At 50.6% G+C, this 18,540-nt stretch overlaps 1 protein-coding gene across 1 annotated transcript; it reads right to left on the minus strand.

The window, feature by feature from the left end:
• Nucleotides 1-1,609: 1,609 nt before the first annotated feature.
• On the minus strand, nucleotides 1,610-11,837 carry Ajuba (ajuba LIM protein). The gene is given in 8 exon segments (NM_053503.1): nucleotides 1,610-3,000; nucleotides 3,501-3,569; nucleotides 4,240-4,291; nucleotides 4,373-4,503; nucleotides 5,808-5,870; nucleotides 5,971-6,038; nucleotides 7,598-7,699; nucleotides 10,480-11,837. Coding segments are annotated over 8 exon segments (1,647 nt in total). The 5' UTR covers nucleotides 11,516-11,837; the 3' UTR covers nucleotides 1,610-2,874.
• Between the last annotated feature and the right edge of the window lie 6,703 nt (nucleotides 11,838-18,540).

Genomic DNA, 18,540 nt, shown 5'->3' on the forward strand with positions numbered 1-18,540 from the left:
ATCTATAGTGACAGAGTACACGCAAATGTTCCATTGAGCTACATTTTAGCCTTTAACCCAGGTTAGCCCCAAATTTTTGAATCCTCCTGCCTCAGTCCCCTTCATATCCCCCTCCCCCAGTGCTGGAAGTACAGGCACATACCATTGTGCTAGAGACCAGAAAGATTTTAAGTATTTATTCGTATGTATATGGATGTTTTTGCTATGTGTTTGTGTGTCTGTGTACCATATTCATGCCCAGTGCCTGCGGAGGTCAGAAGTGGGTGCTAGGAACAGATCCTGGGTCCTCTGTAAGAGCCACGAGTACTCTTAACCTCTGAGCCATCTCTCCCGGGCCTCAGTCTCAAACTTTTGTTCTCCTGATTCCCATCCTTGAATGCTGGACCCACAGGTATGAGCCTACGTGCCCAGGTCTCCTGATTCCCCTCCAGGAATGCTGGACACACAGGTATGAACAAGCCTATGTGCCCAGGTCTCCCTCACACCCTTTGGTAATGTTTCTACCCTCTGTACTTCAGCCACCACAACTCCGGTGGAGATCAGAAGTCATCTTGTGGGATCCGGTTCTCTTGTTCCATCATGTGAGTTTTGGGGACTTAGGTCATCAGGCTTGGTGGCAAAGTGCCTCGACCTGTTGAATAATCTTGCTCCCCATCCCCCATCCTCCTTAACCTATATTTGAGTTCTTGGTGACCTGAATTTGTCCGGAGCCAAGAACATGAGACAGCTGTCAAAGCCTGACCCTTCCTAATCTTGGAGCTTTCAGCGGACAGAGAGGTCCTTACTTGCCACCCTCCCTTCTCCATCTGACTAGTACTGGTTAGTAAAGCGGTGTCCAAGGGTGCTGCATGCATGAGGACTACCTGCTGCCATACCCTTGAAACCAGCCCAGCAATTACCCGAGACTGCAAACAGTAAACATAAACATCAAGGGTAATCTAGCAAGTGGAATATGGGAACCTGTGCTGATACAGGGGGCTACTGGGGTTACTTCTCTGCTACAGCCTGCCCCTCTAAGGTATTAAAACTCATTTCCTCACAGGGAGAAGAGAACCACTGGTTAACAACTCTTGGGGAGCCCCAGGCAGTACTAGACAGGAATGAGCCAGCTGGGTGCTAGAGAAGGAAGCCACAAGCACAGTGACTGATTCCTACACTAAACTCAGAAGCTAGAGGCTGGGCATACAGCTACACAAGTTTGCCTTTCCCCCAGCCTAGTGGGAAAAAATGTCAGTCTCGGGACTCTTGTGACTTATTCCATAATAGCTCAGAAGATTCAGCTGCAGAACAAGCAATCCAAATTTCAGGAAGTTCCTCTGAAAATACATTTCTCTGAGTTCTTATCCGACTGTGTGGGTCTGTTCTCATCTCCACTGAGACCCTGTTCGTGTGACTCCCAGAATGGCTGGCACGGTGGTCTTAGAATAACCCTCAAGGCTGGATCTTCTCTCCTCAGGAGGTCAGACTCACTTGTTTATGGCCCAATTCTATTTTAACAATATGAATGGAGGACCCAGACAAAGGCAAATCTGTATGGAGTTCCTTTACATCCTCAAGGCATGCTTATGAACACATAATGAATACCAAAGAAACACAATACACTCACATCTGTATTATCAATTGTATTTATTGCTAGAATTTAAACTTTTTTTTTTAAGTGTCAAGAGAAGTGATAGCATAGGAAGACACCCAGGACGTGACGGCAGGGTGCAAGTGTACCACAAAGTGCCACAAAGTTGATAAATGTAGGTTGCTAATAGCTCTGAAGGACTCTTGATGAACAGGCAGAAACCACTGAACGCTCAGTGTAACGAGAAGAGCAGAACGTTTAGGCAGCTATAAAAACACTCCATAGTGGGTGGAACTCTTGGCAACCTGGTCATCCAAGGAACCTAACTTTCAGCCAGCAAGGGTCCTGGCTTTAAGTCCTCCGGCTTAAGGTGAATTCAAGTTTCAGCCAAGTGGCTAGAACCAAGTCAACCTATTTTCTTCTCTCCAGCTTCCCCAAAGCCTTGAGTTGTGGGGTGGTAAGCAGATCAGATCCAGTGCAGGATCCCTTTAAGAAATGGGTCTCAAAAGATAGGCTACTGCTAGGGAACTAAGTGTAAGTCACCTGAGAAAAAGAGTACAGGAGGGAGATGCACAGGCTCACACGGATACAATGTATCCACATATGCTCGGCTAGAGGGCTCAGTGCACTTAAACCCCGGGAGTGGGGGAAGCTTCTGGGACAGCCTATTCATGGGGCAAGTTTCACATCCAGAAACCTGCTCATTACCAGCGGAACAAAACAGCAACCAAGGACAGGCCCCAGTTAGCCTCCCCAGGTCCCTGAGAAACAGGCAACACAGGCAGCAAGGCACACCCCATCCTGCCCCCAGAGCTGGTCTCAGTCCCAGCAGACAGATGGGGGAGCTCTCTAGTCCTTAGGGAGATAGCCAAGAAATGACTCATCATGAAGTCCAAGGCTTCCAGCCCTTCATGCAGACAAAGATAGGATACTGTGGGAAAGGCCAAGCTAACCCTATGTGAAGGGTACAACAGACTGGGGTGGTTTCTGTGATGCCCTCTCATGTGATCCAGCACCGGAACATTGTTTTGATTGGTACAGAAACATACACTGAAAAGATACATTATAATCTGATGTTCAGGAAGTACTGAAACCCACCGTGCCTGCCACATCACATCTGCTGTAGCACAGGCTGCCCGCGAAGAAGGTTCCTCCTCCACAGGTCATTTGGAATGTTAGGATCTTTGGGTGTCTGGCCTTCGGGGCCTCCCCAGAGACCTCTTCACAAGGATTGTAGAGCATGCTCCTTGCCTCAGCTGGCCAGAGAATTTCTCAACAGTGGTGATGGCAGCAGTAACTACAGCTCAGATATAGTTGGTAGGGGGCTGTCGGGCACTGAGGCGCTGCATGTGACAGCCGTGGCAGAGCAAATGTCCGTCAAGGGGGAAACAGCAGCAACCTTCCTCGTCACTCAGCTGCATGCGGCAGTCCTAGGGAGGAAGGCAACTAGTTCACGTCAACCCAGGCTCCTGACACCGGGGCCATCCCTGGAGTCTGCTCTGGTCCATACCAGACTCCCAGTTACCAGAAGAGAGAGAGAGAGAGAGAGAGAGAGAGAGAGAGAGAGAGAGAGAGAGAGAGAGAGAGTGTGTGTGTGTGTGTGTGTGTGTGTGTGTGTGTGTGTGTAAGGGGTGTATGGGTGGACCTGAACTGAAAACCCGAGAAATACTTCTTCTGGCCACCAGGTGTCACTGCAGCAGCAGAAATAATGAGACAAGACCCATCCCAGCAGTTCAGATGCTGGGGAAACCAGATTCCAGATTTAAAAACAACTAGGATCAGAAAGAGAAGCTAGAGGACAAGCGAGACTGGACATAGGTCACAGCAGTGTCCTGGTTCCCTGTAGATGGTCCCTTCCATAGATGCCCAGCCATCCCAAGACAGATTCCCCCCCAGTTCCAAATTCTGATTTTCTTACCCCAATACATACCTCACAGTGGTAGCACTCAAAGTGATAATCACGGTCCATGGATATCACCCTCACAATGTCCTCACAGCCCTGAAACACGGAGAGTCTCGTGAGGATAAGCACAGCATGGTATCCCCAAATCCCCATCTGATACCACAGAAACCCTGGTTCCACGGAGCAGATCCCACAGAAGCCTCTCTGCACTTAGATACTATGTGGCTAACATGTATGTAGCAACTCCTACCAGAAGGCTACCTGCTACCCTGGCATTGTCCCAGTACACTATGCCTCCATTGGTGCAGCTCTCCTCCACAGAGGCTCAGCCTTACCTGCTAGCTCCCGTGTACACAGAAGCAAGGGAGGGGGGGAGGGGCAGGGAAAGGAAAAGGCTGAGCACAAGCCAGTCTAAGAGGCCAGTAGCTTTTCCTCTAGGCACGCCCAATCCACACACAGTTTAAATAATCCCTATCCCTGTTTTCGCCAGTTTAAGGATAGTTTTACCCTTTTTCAGTCCCTGTATCTGGTGACCTTCACTTCCAAGAAAGCCTTGTTCTCTGTACAGGGACAGAAGATATGGAGCCCAGGCCCAGCATGTCTGGGTCCGGATGTTTAGGTCAGGGTACTGACCCCAAGAGCAGAGTCACACGGGAATCTCTCACGGAATGTACATTCCTCCGGAGTGCCACTTCCCAAGGGAGGCCAGGCTGCCTGTCCCCATCTCCTCCCAAGAGGCCACCCCGAGGAACTCTGATACACTGACCTCTGAGGGGAGGATGGGCTGTCCACAGGCTGCACATTTCGGGGCGTAATTTCTAAAAAGGAAGGTAGTGATGAGTTGAGGACTCACTCCCTGGGCCCAGGCCCACATTCCACCCCCCGGGGGTCGGACTCACTTGTGGTAGTCAGTCACACAGTACACCTGGTTGGAGAAGTCCACAGTGAAGGGGACGCCGTCCAGGCACTTGTTACAAACGATGCACCGGAAGCAGCCTGGATGATAGGACTTCCCCATGGCCTGGAGGATCTGGCTCGCAGGGTGGGAGGAGGATCAGTCTCCGCTCCGCCTCCGCTCTCCAGCTACCTATTACGCTCCTTTCCAACCCCCTCCTGTCCTCCTAGAAGAATGCTACACAATTTGAGGGGACCAAGGAGTCTTAAAATGAAGGCATAAAACCCCGGGAAAGGTCAAAGAAACTTCCAGGTCTATGAATTTTGGTGTTTTTTTATCTCTTGGAGACAGGGTCCAAAGTATTTAGACTGGCCTTAAGAGCTCTATGGAACCTGGCAGCAGCCGGGCAGAGCTTTAGTGCCAGCACTCGGGAGGCAGAGGCAGGCCGATCTCTAAGAGTTCCAGGACAGCCAGGACTTTTTTTTTTTTTTTTTTAAGATTTATTTATTTATTTAAGTACACTGTAGCTGTCCTCAGACACACCAGAAAAGAGCATCAGCTCTCATTACAGATGGTTGTGAGCCACCATGTGTTGCTGGGATTTGAACTCAGGACCTCTGGAAGAGCATTCAGTACTCTTAACCACTGAGCCATCTCTCCAGCCCCAGCCAGGACTTTTTTTTTAAAAAGCCCCAAACCACACCACTATGTAGCTGAGGATGACCTTGAACCCCAGATCCTCTTGCCACACTATGACTGGTTTGTGCAGGGCCGTCCCATGGCATTCGATCGACTAACAGAACTACAGCCCCAGGCCACACCTTTTTTATTACAACTGGAGGTGGGTGCCGAAATTTCTTTTTTCAGTTCTTCCCAGGTTATCTACTAGAAAGCCACAGTCAAGAATCATGGTTCCTGTAAACCATAATCCCATTCCATTTTCTTTTTTTTTCTTTTATTTATTCATTTATTATATATAAGTACACTGTTGCTGTCTTCAGACACACCAGAATAGGGCATCGGATCTCCTTACAGATGGTTGTGAGCCACCATGTGGTTGCTGGGAATTGAACTCAGGACCTCTGGAAGAGCAGTCGGTGCTCTTAACCGCTGAGCCATCTCTCCAGCCCCCATTTTCTTTTTCATACAGAAAAGAAAACTGTGTTCCAGTTGTTTCCAACCAGTAGCAGAAGAGGGAGCCTAATCACATAGCTCAGGCTAGAAGGTGGCTGTGTCCATAATCGGGGAGGGGACAGATCACAGAAGCCCAGGAGGCTCAGACTATGGCCTTGCTCTCACAGGGGTAGCACTGTGAGGCAGCTCTGGGGAGGAATGGCATGAACGTGATCATTAGCAACAGGCTCCCTATTTTCAAAGTCACCAGCTCTTGCCCTTCAGGCCGGTGGCTTCCAGGACTCGGCTGAAGCTGCATTTCTTACCTTCTCTAGAATCAAGTGGCCACAGACACAGCACTTCTCAGCTGCCTCCTGAAACCCTGAAAACTGGAGCGGAGACAGGACAGTTACCACACTGGAAACGATGATGGAACCTGACGGCCACCAGTGTCCCAGCACAAAAGCCAAGTCTAGGCCCTTCGCTCACCAGATAATCTTCCTCACAGTAGACAGAGCCGTTGACGCTGTAGAAAGCCTTGCATCGCAAAGTTCGTCCTAGAAGCAGCATAGAAGGCGCTGGAGGTTAACTCTGGAGCCCACACACAGGGCTGTCCTCCTCTGGTCCCTGTCCCCCAACATTGACAGGACATCTGGACTTCAAAGCTTCTCTTCCTAACTGTTGTCTATTCTATTCTCCCTTCTCAAACTAAAACCCCATATCCATGTGGACAGAGACAGAAGGACCAAGAGTTTAAGGTCAGCTTGGCCTACATAGTTAAGCCCGCTTCAAAGAGGAAAATGTCCTGTACGATACAATTCCAACTGGCTTTGGCCTCATTCCAGCCAAACGACATTTCTGCTCGATCCTCCTCTAGCTCCTGTGTCTTCAATAGCTGTCTGCCACCCAAACCCTCAGGACCCAGTGCCTGGGGAGCCACCTAAGAGAAGGCCACGGTCAGCCAGGCTGGGGCACCTGGTAAGAAGCTCTGACTAGAAATCACTCAGATTTGCATGGAGTACTGGCCCCAGGCCTTGGCCTCTAGGGTCTTTTAGCCTGGGTTTCCTTGCTTCCATGGAAGGTACCCGATTCTCACGTATCTGCCCAGCTCCTTCCTGGCACAGCCTCTGTGGTGGTCAGGGTATCTTTGGAACAACTGCTTCATTGGGGAGCTTAGAGGAACGCAGGAGTCTTTGGGGTCAGAGGCTGCCTGGGATTTTCCCCCAGCTCTCCATGGCAGACTTTAGCTCTGAGTGGTCAAAGATAAGCAAGAAGAAACAGAGTGCAGAAGGGGCAAGTTTCCCATTCAATCTAGTTCCGGTTCTGCCGGGGGAGGGAGAGGGTCCGGGGAGGGAGAGGGTCCTCAAGAAAGGCTCACTTACTGACATGGGAAAGGAAGAGGGGGTAGGGGGAGGAGGAGGGGGTGGGGGACGTGGGACACCAGGAAGAGGCAATGAAAAGGACAGCCAAATCAGCCCAGAGAGACGCAGGCAGAAGCTGGGGGAGGAAGAGAGCTGAGTGGTAGAGTCAGACAGGCAGAGATAGGAGATTAGAGGGTTAGCGAGGAATCAGAATGGGTAAGCAGTGTGGAGCGGATAATGAGAGGTGAGGGAGGGTGTGGTGGGGGGAGCACCCCCACAGAGGGCCTCCTGAGCTAACAGCAGCGGCAGACATTCCTCCGGTGTGATGTCATCAGCTTGGCATGGCCTGATGGCCTCCACTCCAGCGAGGTGGCTGAACTCTGACCAGCCAAGAGAAAACCTCCCCCCCCCAGAACCCCCCACACCTCCCCATTCCCCCAGCCCACACCCGCCCTTCCCACATTCCAGTCTTTCACCGTCGCCCCAGGCAACTCTGCTGCCCAAGACCAAACCTCACCAAAGAAGAGGTGGGGCTGGAGCCCAAAGCTGGGCCAGCAGGGAGGCACAAGAGAAAGGGAGGTTCAGAGGAAGAGCCGCCACAGGAGACTAGAAAGCTGACCCAGCCCGGGGAGGCAAAGGCAGGTAGCGCTCAGACTAGGGAGTGAGTGGGACAGCTATGGGCTGGGACAGGTGCTCCTCTGCATAGGGGTTTGGCTGAGTGGGGGCTGGGGGGTTTGAGTAGCAGGTACACTCACCACAGGAGCAGCAGACAAAGCACTGGGTGTGGTAGAGGCTGTCCAGGGCCTGGCAGGCATTGCTCTGCCCATAGATACCTTTGTTGCACTTGATACAGGTGCCTGAGACAAGAAGAGTTGGGGACAGTCACACTCCATTTCCCCTGCCCAAACCCAGGGATGCCCACGCTTTCTTGACTGCGAGTGCCCGATGTGCCAAGGGACACAGTGTCCTTTGGGGAAGATAGGGCAACTAGAAACGGGATGCAGGGGGTTGGAGCTGTAAGCTCAACCTGTAGAATGCTGGCCTACCATGTACAAAGCCCTGGGTTCCATCCCTGGCACCAGATAAATAGGTGTGAGGGTATGAGCTGTAACCCAGCACCCAGGAGACAGAGGCAGAGGCTCCCGGTTTCCTTGGCTACACAGCAGGTGAAACCTGAGATCGAGCTACGACCCTGTCTCAAAAACATAAAAAAAACCCCAAAAGTAGGATGCTGTAAGCCCTTGACCAGGCAGAGCCATTCTTACTAATTTCCGGATAGTCTCCGAATGCATCTTTTGTGCTTAGCATACAACCTAATTTTTTAAAAAAATGGCTACGTTCCGAAAAAAAGAATAGAAAAAAAATGGCTACGTTAAAGACCCTTTGTTTCTTGGGAGGTGGGAGATGCCAGTACAGGGGGTCGGCCGCACCTGGGAAAACTTCCTAAAGGAAGCAATCCAGGCCCCGGAAGTCTTCCTGGGACTTCAGTTTTATCATCCATAAAACTTGGCCTGGCCTAGCAGAAGGTCTTTTATGCAGATGGGCCATGCGAACACTCCTGTGTTTACTGCTAAGAACATAGTTGGGTTTTCTGGGACCAGGACTGTACAGGATTTTGGAGGTTGGGGGCAGCCAGTAGCAGACCCTACCTCCTCCCTGCCCTGTGGAACAGGGCTCAGCTGCTCTTCCCCGACACTCTCCACTAAAGTACTTGCACACACCTGGTTCTGGAACCAGCCTTTCCTGGGTGTGTTCTTCCTTCCCTCCACTCCCCAATTCCAGGCCCATGACTGAGGGCTAAGACCTGTCTTTGGGGAGCAGATCCCAACGGGCCTGCCCCACCTCTCCCCCTCGGCACCCTGCCACACTCCCTGCCTGTTGGGGCCCATCCCAGTCTTTGCCCAGGGGCTCTGGGAGCTGGTGCAGCAGCTGCAGCAACTGATGGGCCCAGGCCTGTTCTGCTCCCACCCTCTGGCAGCTGGGCAGAGCTGAAGCCAAGGAAGAGGGCCCCTTACCAGAGGCAGCAGGAAAAGGGGAGCATCAGGCTAGCACTAGAACACAAAGAGTCTGCTTGTAGGGGCTCCGTCAGAGGAGGCAACCTGGCCTCATTTCTGAGTTCAAAAGAACCAGGACCAGGGAAATGTGCCTCAGGTTGACATACCAGGGGGTCCTGGCAGAGCCTTTCTGCGGGAAGCCATGGGCATTGTGTTAAGAGGAAGCTGCTCAGGTATCTTTGCCTCGCCTCGCCTCACAGAACATCCACCTAGCTTCTTCCTGCTATTGTACAGCACTGAGTCTTTCTCTCTTTGGGCTCTGATGGTTTAGCCAGTGAGACTTCTGTTTTCCCAGCTCTCTCTTGGGTCTCAAAAGGAAATTCCTAAATAGGCCCTGCTACTGTTTCCCTCGATCGGAGTGATTTTCATCTCTGCTCTGCATCCCCTCTTTCCCAGAAGGCAGAAAAAAAAAAAAAATGTGTGTGTGTGTGTTGAACTCAGTCTCTTCTAACCCACTAAGGTTCTGCCGCCACCTTTGAATTTCCAATTGTCCTCTGAGTTCTTATTTCTAGACATGGGGGTCGGGGACAGGGGAGGAACATGAATGCTGGGAAAACCGAGGGTACTTGAAAAACTGAAGACCTTCCTCCCCATAGTCCAGGGGTGTGTGGGAGTCCTCCACATTCAAATCCTAACTGCTTTTTATAATTAATGACTATGGGTTTTGATAAATCTAGCTCTAACCACCGATCAGTGCTTCTTTAAAATTTCGAGTACTGGAGAGAGTCTACGGCCAGGTTTCCTCAACAGGCATGGGGAGGTAGGGCTACTTCCTTCTGGATGCTGGTCAAGTTATGGAGGTAATCAGTCAGGTAAGACATGGTACTCAGGAGGGTCCCTGGTTTTGCCTCCACTTCCGGAAGCTGGTGCAAATAGGCGGATAGGTACTGGCCTATTTTTAAAGGCCACCAGCACACACCTCACCATCAGGACTGGGGCGGGGCAGGACTTGAGTCTTGCTTTCCATTCTAGGTTGTCCAGGCTTCCCTACCAGGTTCCATTTCCCCGACAGCAGCCAGGAGCGCGCGGGAGAGCTAGCAAACATCCCCCAACGCAAGCACACGCTCCCCACCCCTCCGCCTGGCGGGCGTCGCCCACGGCACCTGGAGCGCCAGGGCAGGAGTCGGCACGCACGCGGCCGCCCGCCCCGCCCCCCGCGCATTCCCCGAATTCCTACGGGTGGAGCAAGGAGCGGGTGGGGGCGCGGCACGCCGGAGCTTGCAGGAGCCCAGCCGCGAGGGGGGCGCGGGAGGATGCTCTCCAGGCCCCGCAGCGCCTCCTCCTTACGAGGCCTCCTACTGCGACAGGCCGGTGTGCCACGCTGCTTGAGAAAAACGGGACTTCTGAGAAAAATCAAGAGTTGGGTTTGTCAGGGATCATGAGCCTGGTCCCATAAGAAACCTGGCTGGACCGAGCAAGTGCTCTAGGGTTCGCCCTTTTCCATCCCTCTGGCCCCCTTTCTAATCCGGGGTCTCCACCTGCAACTCCCGGCCCCCAGCAGTTTGTGCCGTCGGGGCGATGGGTAACCGCACGCGTTGACGGGTCTGGTCTGTCGGTCCCCTAGCCTCTTCTCTCCTACTTACCAAAGTAATCTTCTCTGGCCTCTGGCTCCCGTATCCGGGATCGGGAGGCCTCTGGAACGAAGGAACCAGGAGACTCCTCCAGACCCGACGGCTCAATCCCCAAGGGTTCCCCGCGGGCACCGGCTTCTCGCCCACCGGTAGCCACCGTCAAACGCAGCAGTGCTGTTAGCTCGTCCTGGTAACGGGCTCCCGCGGCGCAGTCCCCGTAGCCCGTAACCGAGTGACGTCCGGGTTGCGTCCCACGTCTCTCCAAAGGACCCGCTGTTCCCACCACGGCTCCGGTTAGAGCTCCGGGGCTGCCCAGGGCCGGGGGGTAAGAGTGACGGCTCTCCTGGCAGCCGAAACCCACCGGCCGATGAGCGCATAGTCGGTCGAGGGCAGCGTGGAGTTCCGGATAGGCGGATGGAACCCCTCCGGAGGAGTAGCCCGAAGGAGCAGTGGTCAGGGGGAGGCCAAATAGGCACGGCCCCGCAGGCAGCGGGCTCCCGTGGCGCTGGTCGTAGCCCATGCTGATGCCGCTGGTCCGATTGCTGCACGGGCGGCTACCACCGGCTCCGCTGGCCCCCGCTCCGTCCAGCAGCAGGCTGCCCCGGGGGCTGGATGGCTTGCTCGCATCGCTGGCCGAGCTACTGGCGAAGCTGGAGCGAGGGCTAAGGGCTGGAGCCGTGGTCTCCAACCGAAAATCAGGAGGCGACGACAGGGGCAGAGGCAAGGCTCGAGTGGGCGGCGGCCCCCCGGGAAAGGACCCTTCGAAGCGCTGCGCTTCAAAGGAGCCGCGTGCGTTCCGCTCGGCGTCCAGGGGCCCTTGCTCCCTGGCCGGTTCCAAAGCTTCATCCCCAGGCCCCCCATTCGCTCCTCGGTGTCCTGATTTCCTAGGTCCCCCTAGCCCACTCAGGCGTCCCTTGCCTGCTCCGGGGGTCCCATCAGACCCAGACCGGCTCGCTTCGCCCTTTCTGCGGCCGAACTTGGCGCTGCCGGAGTCCGAAAGTCTCAACTTTTCTAGCAGACGACTGGCTTTCTCCCCTAACCGCTCCATGCCCACGGATCTGGGGCCTGCAGCCCCCTCCTCGCCGGGCACGCTGCACTCTTTCGGCCAGAGGCCGGTCTCGGGTTCCCCGGGGCTCGGATTCCTGGGATGCAAGCCACGCACCGGGGCTCAGCGAACGGCCCAGGTGCCGGGCGCCCGCGATCCCGAAGCATGCCCCAGCGAGAGGGTCCGCGCGTGGCTGGCAGGGCCCACGGTAGCCGCTGTCTTCGCAGGTCTGTCCACGCGTCGGCTCGCGCCACCGCCCGGCTGCCCGGCCCGCCCCCCTGGCTCTCACTTGCACCGACCCAACTTCTCCAAACTTTTGTCTGCCTGGCCGGATCTACTTTCCGGGAAGGCGGAGCGCGGTGTGCACCCGGGATTGAGGTGTCCGCGTAAGGATTTCCTGCGCATCGCAGGAAGGGCACCGTAGTACTGCCTCCGAAGTGGAGGGCTGAAGACAGGACGTGAAGGGTCAAGGGGCAGACTGGGCAACTGCGTTCACAAAACTCAAGAGTTTAGACTGGGGGAGGGCGAGTGAAAGGGAACTCTTTGTTTACAGTTGGAATGTGCGGAGGGGCACTGTGGAATGTATCCATCAACGTTGGGAAGAAAAGAGCATGTTCTACACAAACGTCGTGATACTGTTCCTAGGGTGAGGACTGAGGGGGTAGATGGGGAGAGGTGTCACAGAAATGATAGGACAGAAGGCCAACCGTAAGAGGAAGATGAAAGGTGGATACGTAGGAGGTCCAGAGACCGGTGTGTTAAGATAGCTCTGAGAGGAGGCACAGGCTAAGAAGTGTGGGAGCTGCAGGGACCGACGAATGCATAAAAGAGGAAAAGGACAAGTTGGTCCTGAGACTTCAGAGACAAACAGATAAGCTTCAATAAAAAGCACTTTCTAGACCCATGGTTCTCTGATGGTGGAGTGGGAGGATACAAGATTTATGTGCTTATATGAAAAAGAGCGAGGAAAATAAGGCTGATCCCTGCCTCTGGAGGGACAGAGAAAGATTTAGAGTGTACATAAAAACACGGAGAAAGGTTTGGGACTAATGCAACCTTAAGGACAAGACACACACACACACACACACACACACACACACACACACACACACACACACACACACACACACACACAAACGAAGAGACACCCCCTGGTGTTGGGAAGTGAAACTTAGCAAACATTTTAGGTGGCTAGAGATCAAAAAGTGTGATTTTCTTTTTTCAGGCAAGCTTACACCCTCCTCAACTCCGACCCTTCCATGACTTCCAGAGTGGACTGCCATCCTTAGAGGGACTGTATAAATGATGAGGTGGAAAGGGGGGAAGCCTTAATAATGACCAATGATCAAGAATAGGGAAAGAAGACAGGCCTGACTAAAACCAAACATCAGGCAGTTGATTTTTTTTTTTTTTATCCAAAATAACATCTCAGATGGTGAGAGACAGGAGACAGGAAATGGTGGGAAATTAATTTTTTTCTTCCAAAACGGGTTTCTCTTGGTAGTCCTGGCTGTCCTAGAACTGTCCGATAACTCAGATATCTGCCTGCCTCTGCCTCCCAAGTACTGGAATTAAAGGTATGGACCACCACACCTGGCTTCCTTTTGTATCTAGGTTCCAGGAAAATTACATGCACACAAATCGTGCATATTATTTTCATCTCAATATTTTGAGAATTTTTTCAAAATTTTATATCCATAGGGAGTGAGGAAGAGAAGACAGATATAGTATTGCATACCTACATTCACAGCACTTAGAAGCCTGAAGCAGGGCTGGAGAGACGGCTCAGTGCTTAGAGCACTGACTGTTCCTCTAGAGGTCCTGAGTTCAATTCCCAGCAACCACATGGTGGCTTACAACCATGTGTAATGGGATCCGGATGCCCTCTTCTGGCGTGTCTGAAGACAGCGACACTGTACTCACATAAAATAAATAAATCTTTAAAAAAAAAAAAGAAGAAGAAGAAGAAGTCTGAAAAAGGAGAACAGATGGCTTGAGGTCAGTCTGGTCTGGGTTATGTAGTGAGTTGCAGGACAGTCTGTGTTACAAAAGCCTAAGGCCAGGTGTTCTAATACTGTGATTAGGGAGGCAGAGGCACGAGGATCTGTGAGTTCAAGGCCAGTCAGGGGTATGTGGAGTCTCAAAACCACCTCAACCAAAAAGATTAAAAAACCAAAACAAAAACAACTGCCTCTTTTGCCTAAGTTTTATTTTCACTCAGGATTGATTTCTCTAGATAGTCAGCCTGTACCTGCTCAAGACTACAGTTTTCCTCTGATCTTGAAATTTTCCTCTGAGGCGACCTATTAGGTTGTAACCTGTTGTGGGCAACCTCTTCATAACTATCATGGGGGTCCTGCCCCAGCCCCAGATGGAAGGATGACTGAGGGTCTTCCAGGGATGTCTGAGGTCTCTGCACACCTCTCATATTTAGAAGTTTTGACTTTGGGGGATGAAGATAAAAGAGACATTGTCTCTCTGTGTTATCCTAAAATGATATGTAGACCAGGCTAGTCCCAAATTCAGAGATTCTCCTGTCTCCGTCTCCCAAGTGCTGATTAAAGTCATGTAGCACCACCCCAGATCAAAGAGGAAATCGTAAGAAAAGCCCTGAAGCTCCTAAAAAGGCTCACCCAAAGCCTGGCCTGCCCACAGTGGGCACAGCTGAGACGAACAGCTGTTTACAAGGGACAACAGGAAGCAGAAACTAGTCAAGGGACAGTGAAGTGCCCTGATGGAGCATGCCCAGTAGGCTCAGGACCTCAGAAGTCTAGTCTGGTTCTGGAGCTCCATAAGCCCTCTCTTATTTACTTTATCATTTTATATTTGTTTGTTTGGTGTGTGTGTGTGTGTGTATGTAGAGTGTGTGTATGTGTGTGTGTAGTATGTGTGTATATGTGTGTTTGTATATGTGTATGTGTGTGTAGTATGTGTGTATATGTGTGTTTGTATATGTGTATGCATGTGTGTAGTGTGTGTGTATATGTGTGTTTGTATATGTGTATGCATGTGTGTAGTGTGTGTGTACAGTGTATGTGTAGAGTGTGTCTGTGTGTATGTGTGTGTATGTAGAGTATGTGTGTAGTATGTGTGTATATGTGTGTTTGTATATGTGTGTGCATGTGTGTAGTGTGTGTGTATAGTGTGTGTCTGTGTGTAAGTGTGTATGTAGAGTGTGTGTGTAGTGTGTATATGTGTGTTTGTATGTGTGTATGCATTTGTGTAGTGTGTGTAGAGTGTGTGTGCACTTATGTGTGTATAGAGTGTGTGTCTGTATGTGTGTATGTATGTAGTGTGTGTGTATAGAGTGTGTGTATGTGTATGTGTGTAGAGTGTGTGTGTGTAGAGTGTGTGTGTATGTGTGTAGTGTGTGTGTATAGAGTGTGTGTATGTGTATGTGTGTAGGGTGTGTATATGTGTATGTGTGTAGAGTGTGTGTGTATGTGTGTAGTGTGTATGTGTGTAGAGTGTGTGTGTGTATATGTGTAGAATGTGTGTATGTGTGTAGAGTGTGTGTGTGTAGTGTGTGTGTATGTGTGTGTATGTGTGTAGAGTGTGTGTGTATGTGTGTAGAGTGTGTGTGTATGTGTGTAGAATGTGTGTATGTGTGTAGAGTGTATGTGTGTAGTGTATGTGTGTAGAGTGTGTGTGTATGTGTGTAAAGTGTGTGTGTGTAGTGTGTGTATGTGTGTAGAGTGTGTGTAGAATGTGTGTATGTGTAGTGTGTGTGTGTGTAGAGTGTGTGTGTGTGTAGAATGTGTGTATGTGTGTAGAGTGTGTGTATGTGTGTAGTGTATGTGTGTAGAGTGTGTGTGTATGTGTGTAAAGTGTGTGTGTGTAGTGTGTGTATGTGTGTAGAGTGTGTGTAGAATGTGTGTATGTGTAGTGTGTGTGTGTGTAGAGTGTGTGTGTGTGTGTAGAATGTGTGTATGTGTGTAGAGTGTGTGTAGAGTGTGTGTGTGTGTAGAATGTGTGTAGAGTGTGTGTGTATGTGTGTAGTGTGTATGTATGTGTGTAGTATGTGTATAGTGTGTGTACTGTGTATATGTGTATGTGTGTAGAGTGTGTGTGTGTATGTGCGTAGTGTGTGTGTGTGTGTGTGTGTGTGTGTGTGTGTGTGTGTGTTTGAGCCCCTTCATGCTCATCTGGAGGCCAGAGGACAACTTGCATTTCTCTTGCTACCATGAAGATCTTTGGGTTGTCATGCTTGCTAGCAGAGCCATTAAGCCACCAGGTGCCCCCCCCCTTTTTATGACTCAGGATTTAACTGTTAGGGGAGCCGTCCTCAAACTCAAAATCCTCCTGCCTCTGCCTCCTGAGTGCTAGAGTTACAGGCCTACTACCAGGCCTGACATTTGCAAGCCGCCTTCATCTCCAAAACTGTAATAATAATTACTCTTCATACACAGCTGACTTTTTTTTAAAAGATTACTGCCCAGGGGAGGAAGTAGTTAACTATCAGCTGGAGAACTTAGTGTGGCTCTTAGCATAGCATCCTTTTTCTTTTAATATATTTATTTATTTTATGTATATGAGTACACTGTAAATTCAGACACACCAGAAGAGGGCATCAGATCCCATTACAGATGGTTGTGAGCCACCATGTGGTTGCTGGGAATTGAACTCAGGACCTCTGGAAGAGCAGTCAGTGCTCCTAACCGCTGAGCCATCTCTCCAGCCCCCACAGCTGACTTCTTAACCCAGACCTTTTTCTTTTCTTCTTCTTTTTTTTTTTTTTTTTGGGGTTCTTTTTTTTCGGAGCTGGGGACCGAACCCAGGGCCTTGCGCTTCCTAGGTAAGCACTCTACCACTGAGCTAAATCCCCAGCCCCCTTTTCTTCTTTTTTTAAAAAAAGATTTATTTACTTTATCTATGTGAGTACACTGCTGCTGTCTTCAGACACACCAGATCATGGAATGTCTGAGGGCATCAGATCCCATTACAGATGGTTGTGAGCCACCATGTGGTTGCTGGGATTTGAACTTAGGACCTCTGGAAGAGCAGTCAGTGCCCTTAACCACTGAACCACCTCTCCAGCCCCCAACCCAGACCTTTTTCAAAGGACAGGGGCTGGAGAGCTATCTCGTCGGTTAAGAGCACTGATTATCTCTCTTCCAGAGTAATTCCCAGCAATCACATGGTTGCTCACAACCGTCTGTGATGGGATCCGATGCCCTCTTCTGGTGTGTGTGAAGACAGCTACCATGTACCCTTATACATAAATAATTCTTTTTGGTTCTTTTTTTTCGGAGCTGGGGACCGAACCCAGGGCCTTGCGCTTCCTAGGTAAGCGCTCTACCACTGAGCTAAATCCCCAGCCCCAATAATTCTTAAAAAAATAAAAAATAAAAACAACAAACAAACTCAACTGACAACCTGGTGGTGGTGCCTTTAATCTCAGCACTCAGGAAACAGTGGCCAGTGGATCTGAGGTCAAGTCTAGCCTTGTCTACAGAGCAAGCTACAGGACATCCAGGGCTACACAGAGAAATCCTGTCTTGAAACACCAGAAAAGCAAAACAAAACAAAAACATATCAAATGACTGGCCATGTATGACCATGGACACTTGTAGTCCTACTATGAGAGAACTGGTCATAAATTCAAGACTTGCTCATAAGTTCAAGCCCTTGCCTTGTATCGAAATAAAAAGAGAGGGCTGAGGATGGTGGTGGTTGTTGCTCTCTGTATTTGGTCCAAAGGTCAATCTCTAGTGCCACAAGAAACAAACCAATGATAACCACCCCATGTTAATGCTAACATCTCTACTTGACACCCTCAGAAGCACCCAATATTTTTGTTAACTTGAGCCTCTCTCCCCATCCCCACAACCACTCTTTGCCGAGCAAGATCCATACAGTTCTCTCCCCTCCCCTCTCTCTCTTCCTGTTACTATGATTTTACTTACTGTGGTGTGTGGGTGTTTTGCCTGCGTCTATGTCTGTACACCATAAGCCCACGGAGGCCAGAAGAGGGCCTTTGGAACTGGAGTAACAGGTGGTTGTGAGCAGCCAGGTGGGTGCTGGGAAATGAACCTGGGTTGTCTGGAAGAACAGCCAGAGCTAACTATTGAGCCATATCTCCAGACCCTTTTCCTTCTCGGTTTCAAACCTAACCGATTCTGCTTCCTAAGTACCTCAGTGGCTTGCCTGCCCACCCCCACCCTCCATTACCACAACATCAGTACAGTCAAGGCTTCCTGCCAGCCATCTTCTACCCTGAGGTCAAGAGATTCCTATGATACACAAAAATGACCATCTCGTCATTTAAAACTTTGCAATGAGGGCTGTGATTCAGTTGGTAAAATGTTTGCACAGTATGCTGGAGGCTCTGGGATAAACTCCCAGTGCCACGTAAAATCAGCATAGTAACATGAGAGGAAGAAGTGGAAGGACTGGGAACTGGAGGTTATTTTGGTTATGTGATTTCAAGGGCAAGCCTGGGGCTGGAGAGATGGCTCAGGGGTTAAGAGCTCTGGCTATTCTTCCAGAGGTTCTGAGTTCAAATCCCAACAACTACATGGTGGCTCACAATTATCTGTAATGAGATCTGAGGCCCTCTTCTGGTGTGTGAAGGATAGCTACAGTGTATTCATATAAATAAAATAAGATTTAAGAAATGGGCAAGCCTGGGCTACGTGAGAGCCCATTTCTAAACCAAATTAATTCCTGTGATTTCTTTTTTTTCTCTCTCTCTCTTTTTTTTTTTCTTTCTATTTTTTGGAGCTGGGGACTGAACCCAGAGCCTTGCACTTGCTAGGCAAGTGCTCTACCACTGAGCTAAATCCCCAACCCCATCTCTGTGATTTCTCGCTGCCCTTGAGCCAACACCTGAATGACTCTATGGCTTACAGTCATCTCCAGGCTCTTTCCTCAACGTTGTGTCTGCCTCTAACTGTCTACAGCAGAAGCGACCCTTGTGGCGCGCAGTCTCTTGCCTCTGGACTTTTGTGCCTGTTCTGTTTGGCTTGTCCTCCTGGCCTTTGCCCCTCTCCTGGTTAATGCCTCTCCCTCTTCCAGGTATTACTTGT

The sequence above is a fragment of the Rattus norvegicus genome, chromosome 15 (assembly GCF_021556685.1).
Source record: "Rattus norvegicus strain SHRSP/BbbUtx chromosome 15, alternate assembly SHRSP_T2T, whole genome shotgun sequence".
Lineage (NCBI taxonomy): Eukaryota > Metazoa > Chordata > Mammalia > Rodentia > Muridae > Rattus > Rattus norvegicus.